This window comes from Pipistrellus kuhlii, unplaced genomic scaffold (genome assembly GCF_014108245.1).
Source record: "Pipistrellus kuhlii isolate mPipKuh1 unplaced genomic scaffold, mPipKuh1.p scaffold_m20_p_12, whole genome shotgun sequence".
NCBI classification, from domain to species: domain Eukaryota; kingdom Metazoa; phylum Chordata; class Mammalia; order Chiroptera; family Vespertilionidae; genus Pipistrellus; species Pipistrellus kuhlii.
The window spans coordinates 17,897,618-17,903,743 of NW_023425427.1; the positions used below are offsets into that span (position 1 = coordinate 17,897,618).

At 52.7% G+C, this 6,126-nt stretch overlaps 1 protein-coding gene across 2 annotated transcripts; it reads left to right on the forward strand.

Moving 5' to 3' along the window:
- Nucleotides 1–2,181: 2,181 nt before the first annotated feature.
- Nucleotides 2,182–3,406, forward strand: CCL21 (C-C motif chemokine ligand 21). 2 transcript variants are annotated; one of them, XM_045580038.1, is made up of 5 exons: nt 2,182–2,341; nt 2,445–2,565; nt 2,659–2,832; nt 2,918–2,934; nt 2,998–3,406. In XM_045580038.1, the coding sequence occupies exons 1-5, from the start codon at nt 2,275–2,277 to the stop codon at nt 3,039–3,041; spliced, it is 423 nt and encodes a 140-aa protein (XP_045435994.1). In that variant the 5' UTR covers nt 2,182–2,274; the 3' UTR covers nt 3,042–3,406. The 2 variants fall into 2 exon arrangements, with proteins under 2 accessions (XP_045435994.1, XP_036289381.1); XM_036433488.2 differs by having other exon boundaries at nt 2,918–2,927; nt 3,018–3,406.
- Nucleotides 3,407–6,126: the final 2,720 nt, after the last annotated feature.

The following is a 6,126-nucleotide window of genomic DNA, read 5'->3' on the forward strand; positions in this document are numbered from 1 at the left end:
AAAGAGGCATAGTCATAGTTGGGAGAGAGAAACTCGTCAACATGCAGAGCACTTAACATTTGGCAGTAGGAAAGGCAGTCTGGTTTGTTTGTTTGGTTTTTTAAAAATATATTTTATTGAGTTTTCACAGAGAGGAAGAGAGAAGGACAGATTGTTAGAAACATCGATAAGAGAGAAACATCGACTCAGCTGCCTCTGCTCATCCCCGAATGGGGATGTGCCCGCAACCCATGTTCATGCCTTTGACCGGAATCGAACCCGGGTCCCTTCAGTCTGCAAGCCGACGCTCTATCCACTGATTCAAACCGGTTTCGGCAGGCAGTCTGATTTTACCAGACAATTAAGTGGGTGGATTGGAGAGGGCTTGTGAGAAAGGCTGGAGGAAGAGGTGAGGCCTCTGGATGAAGGGCCAGAGCATTTACTTGACTTCAGTCACAAAAAATAATCTAGTTTATGAAAGCCAAAGCGACCTTACCACAGAAGGACTGGATGACCGGCCGCTATGATGCACACTGACCACCAGGGGGCAGAGGCTCATCACAGGAGCTGCCCCCGGTGGTCAGTGCGCTCTCACAGTGCGGGTGCAGCTCAGCCAGAAGCCGGGCTCATGGCTAGCGAGCGCGTGGCAGTGATGGGAGCCTCTCCCACCCCCGCTGCAGTCAGGTGGTAAGGAGCAAGGGGTCCGAGACCTTGAGAGCCCCAAACCCCCTAAGCCCAAACAGCCCCCAACTGGAGAGCAGGCCTAAGCCGAAAGGCAGACACCACCTGTGGGGTCCCCGACTTCACACTTTATAATAACAACATTAATATACTTTTTTTTTTTTTAAAGCATGTACTATGCCTCTTTCCCACCCTTGTCTGCCCTTTTGTTTCCCCATGTATCTTTCAAATTAACTTAGCAAAGGACGCACAAATAAACTGATACATTTTCTGCACAAATGAAAAGATGTGATAGACCTGTTTTCCCTCTTTCTCGTTTTATTTAATCATATAAATATATTTTTTCCATTGCCCTAGGAACAATCAGGGAGAAAATAAACAAATGGGACTACATCAAAATAGAAAGCTTCTGCACCATCAACAAAACCATGAACAAAGAAACCACCAACAAAACAACAAGAAAGCCCACTGCATGGGAGAATATATTTGCCAATGCTTTCTCAGATGAGGCTTTAATCTCCAAAATCTACAGGGAACTCATGCAACTTAACAAAAGGAAGATAAACAATGCAATCAAAAAATGGGCAAAGGACCTAAATAGACACTTTTTAAAAGAAGATATACAGAAAGCCAAGAGACATGTGAAAACATGCTCAAAGTCAGTAATCGCCCGAGAGATGCAAATCAAAACAACAATGAGGTACCATCTCACACCTGTCAGAATGGCTATCATCAACAAATCAACAAGTGCTGGCGAGGATGCGGAGAAAAAGGAACCCTCGTGCACTGCTGGTGGGAATGCAGACTGATGCAGCCACTGTGGAAAGCAGTATGGAGTTTCCTCAAAAAATTAAAAATGGAACTCCTATTCGACCCAGTGATCCCACTTGTAGGAATATATCCCCAAAAGCCAGAAACATCAATTAGAAAGGACATGTGCACCCCTATATTCATAGCAGCACAATTTACAAGGAAATAGCTTAAGTGCCCATCAGCAGATGAGTGGATTAAAAACCTGTGGTTGATACACAATGGAATACTACACCGCTATAAAAAAGAAGGATCTCTTACCATTTGCAACAGCATGGATGGACCTGGAGAGCATTATGCTAAGCAAAACAAGCCAGTCGGAGAAAGATAACTATCACATGATCTCACTCATATGTGGGATATAATGAACAATATAAACTGATGAACAAAAATAGATCCTACCTCAGAGAGACAGCAGGAGAGGGGTAAGAGAGCAACCAAAGAACTTGTATGCATGAATATTAGCATAAACAATGGAAACGGACCCTGGGGGCTTGTCCTAGGGGATGGGAGTGGTGGGGGAGGGTTAGGGTGAGGGTGGGAATGAGACATATGTAATACTTTAAACAATAAAAAAAATAAAAAAATAAAAAACATTTGCTAAGGAATAACCTTTGTACCAGCCTAGATCAGGAAAGGAGAGGCATGCGTATCGAGAGAATAGTTCATATCCTGCCCCCCCCCCCCGGTCCCTCCCCCTCCCCGAAGGAAGTACTGCATAAAAGGCCTGCCCACTCCAGGACCCCCAACTGCACTGACACCTCACCCACAGCTGTGGCCTTCTACTCACCCTCAGCCACAGCCATGGCTCAGTCACTGGCTCTGAGCCTCCTTTTCCTGGTCCTGGCCTTCTGCATCCCCTGGGCCCAAGGTATCAGGGAAGGGGCCGCCTGGGATGGATGGGGAGAGGGGCTGGAGAGGCCTGGTTGGGAGCCTGTAAGCAGCCCCCGGCGCCCTGTGACCGCCCTCTGCAGGCAGCGATGGAGGGGCGCAGGACTGCTGTCTCAGGTACAGCGTGAAGAAGATTCCTAGCCGCCTTGTTAACGGCTACAGGAAGCAGGAGCCGAGCCTGGGCTGCCCCATCCCCGCTATCCTGTGAGTTGGGTGCCAGGGCGTGGGCGAAGCTGGGTGGGCTGGGCTGGGCGAGGCGGGCGAGGTCAGGACAGGCTTGCGAATGCCCCTCTCCAGGTTCTCACCTCAGAAGCGCTCTCAGGCGGAGCTGTGCGCGGACCCGAAGGAGGACTGGGTGCAGAGGTTGATGCACCGTCTGGACGCACCTCCTGCCCCACAGAAACCACGGAAACCACGCCACAAGAAGGACAAGGCTGGCGAGAAGAGAAAGAGCTCCAAAGGCTCTAAGAGGTAAGGAAGCTGAAGGGACTGGGGGGGGGAGGGGAGTGAAGAAAAGCCTCTGTCAGTCCTTCAAGCCCCTCTCCTCCCTTTCCAGGACTGAAGAGCCGCAGACCCCCCGGACCCCCCGGACCCCCCAGACCCCCCGGGCCCCCCAGACCTCCCAGACCCCCCAGTCCCCCCGGACCCCCCAGACCCCCGAGACCCCCCAAAAGCCATAGCCCAGTGCCCGGCCTGGAGCCCAGGGAGCCCCCATCAGCCGCACCAGGATTCGAAGCTCCAACCCAAGGGACGAGAAGAGGCCTGGACGACAGGGAGGACTCAGGGGCCCCAGAGCAGTGCTTCTGCCCCCGCGCTGGCCTTGCCTCCGCCCTCCTCCTGCTTCAGCTCTCCCTTCTGTACTTGTAGCCCCCGCCCCAGGCCAGGCCCAGAGAGGCAGAGGAGGCAGAGTGAGAGGAGGCAGCAGGACTGTCCCCTCTGAGGAATGGTCAGCCAGGACCCTGGACCTGACCCTGCCCCCCACTGCACCCACCTCTTCCTTGTAAATATGACGTATAAGCTGAATAAAAAGCTGCTCCGGCTTCCCGCCCCGGTATCTCTGTTCCTGCACGTTTGTGTTCCCGGGGAAGCCAGTGTCACTAAGGGGGCGAGGGTGTCAGGAGCTCAGGCTGGTGAATGGTATGTCCTCACCCTCTCCCCCTGAAGTTGCCTGCTGGCCCAGGTGCCCAGACCTGTGGGCAGTAGAAGGGAAGGGGACGGATAGGGTGGGACCTGGGCTGCTCCTGGTCTCTGAGAAATTCCTCTCAAAGAGAGATGGAGAGCCTGCAGAGATCCCTTCCCTGATTCCATGCAGCATTCTCTCACTCCCACCCCTCCCGCCTCCCCTTCAGAGACTGCCCCCTTTGGCTCACAAACTCCCAAGGACCTCTTGGGAGGGTCCCCGGGAGGAAGGCTGGCACCTGGGCCCACCGACAACACAGGTCTACTGAGATCTACCCTAAGCAGAGTCCCAGCATTCCCTCTCCCAAACCCCCAAACCCCAAAGCCCAAAAGGACTCCCTTCCGCCCCCAGCAGTGAGGCGGGCTCCCTGTCCTCTCCTCTTTGTTTGCCGCGACTGTGCGCTCTCCATTCCCATCTGGGCTTCTGGACTCCCTCCGACTCCTTCCTGTTGGGAAAGTCTCCTCCCCTTCTCTTCTGTTCCCCGTCCATCAGTCCACACCCAGGACTAGTCTCCGAGGGCAGGCATTTCAAACCCAGGATCCAGATGTAAATCCAGGTTCCCCTCCCAGAAGGCACCTGCCTGGCTCTCCTCTACCTGCCCCTCCCCAGAGAAGACTCCCCCATTCCCTGTGACCCCCGGTGTGGGAGAGGGAGGACCATCCGAGGGGCGGGGCCGGACGTGAGGGAAAGAAGGGCCCAGGGCTTGAGAAAGGGGCCAGCGGAGCGATGACCCCTACACGGAAGGGTCCTGAGTTCCGTTTCCGGTCTGGGAAAAGAACCAGGTTGCAGGGCATACATAGGAGAGGCAACTGCTAAGTGTTTCTTTCTCTCCCTCTCTCCCTCCCTCCACCTCCCTCTCTTTCTGAAATTAATAAAAACATATCCTTGAGTGAGGATCTTTCTTTTTTAAAGATCCATATTTTTAATTTTTTTTTTTCTAAGAAAGGGGCAAGAAGCTGGAGGTGGCTGTCCCACCACCTTCTCCTTCCCCCTGAGCCTGAGCCACAGCGCTCACCACTTACCACCAAGTTTTATGGTGTCTGCTGAGGCTCCGCCCTGCCTGTCCTCAGGCAGCAGGTGTGATCACAGTAGACAAACACAGATGTGCAAGAGTGACTGCTTTTTTAAATGTCCTTCCAACGAACTTGATTCCCACTCCCACTCCCTGGCTGGAGTGCTGATGGGAAATAGGTCCCATCTCCCCGGGGCCGTGCCGAAGTCCCAGAGACAAGCCACCAGAGCGGCTTCTCGCCGCCCCTCCCCAGCCGCTCACTGGACGCCCACCTCACCGGTGAACGCTGTGCTCCCTGGGGTTCCAGCAGGTCTGGCTCTCCAGGTCCTGGACTCCCAAGCCCTTAGCTCCTTTTTTTGGTTCTGTTTGTTTTTTTAGATAAGGAATTCGGTTATGAAAACCACTGCCTGACCTTGGACGTAGTTTCCCCAGATAGATCCCAGAGCCCTGGCTGTCTGGCCCTCCCATCCCCTCCGCTGTCTTAAAAAATCTCCAGAACCCTCCCTGAGTCCAGCCTCGTCAGGGCATAACCTCTTCCCAGACTTGCTTTCGACTTTTATGAAGATATAAGGGCCTTTGACATCAGGATGCCTCTTCTCTCGGCCCTGCCAAAACCCTTGCTTGTTTTTAAAGAGAAAAGACGCTTGTCAAAACCGGTTTGGCTCATTGGATAGAGCGTCAGCCTGTGGACTGAAGGGTCCTGGGTTCGATTCCCGTCAAGGGCATGTACCTTGGTTGCGGGCACATCCCCAGTAGGAGGTGTGCAGGAGGCAGCTGATCAATGACTCTCTCTCATCAATGTTTCTAGCTCTCTATCTTTTTCCCTTCCTCTCTGTAAAAACTCAATAAAATATATTTTAAAATAAAAAATAAAGAGAAAAGATACTCATACACAGAACAGATAAAACTTTGCATCTCACTAAATTATCCTGCCACGCTTGCATGCCTGGTATTTACGGCAAGTCCTGTCTTGAGCAGGCATACCGTCTGTTATTTGTGCCATCAGAGAATAAGTAGTCACTCTCCTTGTCTGCCTTCCTGTTCTTTCTTCTTTCTGTAACATGTGTGATTCAAAACACAAACAAACAAAAAATAATACGTACTGTTTGTTTATATAGTTAATATCTATACTAATAAAAGGGTAATATGCTAATTAGACCGGGAGACCTTCCACAAGTCCTTCTGGTCAAAGCCATGGTGTTGGGACGGAGGCAGAGGCGGTTAGGGGTGAGCAGGCTGGCAAGGGGGGGGGGCAGTGGAGTGGTCAGGCTGGTGGAAGGGGGGGACAATTGGGGGAAAGCAAGCCAGCGGCGGGGGGGGGGGGCAGTTGGAGGCTATCAGGCTGGAGGGGGCAGTTATGAGCAAGCAGGCTGGCAGGCAGAGTGGTTAGTGGCGATCAGGCAGGTGCACAGTTAGGAGCCAGCAGTCCCAGATTGTGAGAGGGATGGCCGACTGCCAGTTGGAAATCTCCCTAGGGGGTCCCAGATTGGAGAGGGTGCAGGCCAGGCTGAGGGATACCCTTCCCCCCATGCAGAAATGTCGTGCCTTGGACCACTAGTAGTTATATAAAGGC

Excerpts from the sequence above, each read along its gene's own strand:
- CCL21 (XM_045580038.1), top strand. The coding sequence starts at position 2,275 with ATGGCTCAGTCACTGGCTCTGAGCCTCCTTTTCCTGGTCCTGGCCTTC. Across the intron at positions 2,342-2,444 it reads CTGCATCCCCTGGGCCCAAG|GCAGCGATGGAGGGGCGCAG; the intron begins GTATCAGGGAAG and ends CGCCCTCTGCAG. Across the intron at positions 2,566-2,658 it reads TGCCCCATCCCCGCTATCCT|GTTCTCACCTCAGAAGCGCT; the intron begins GTGAGTTGGGTG and ends GCCCCTCTCCAG.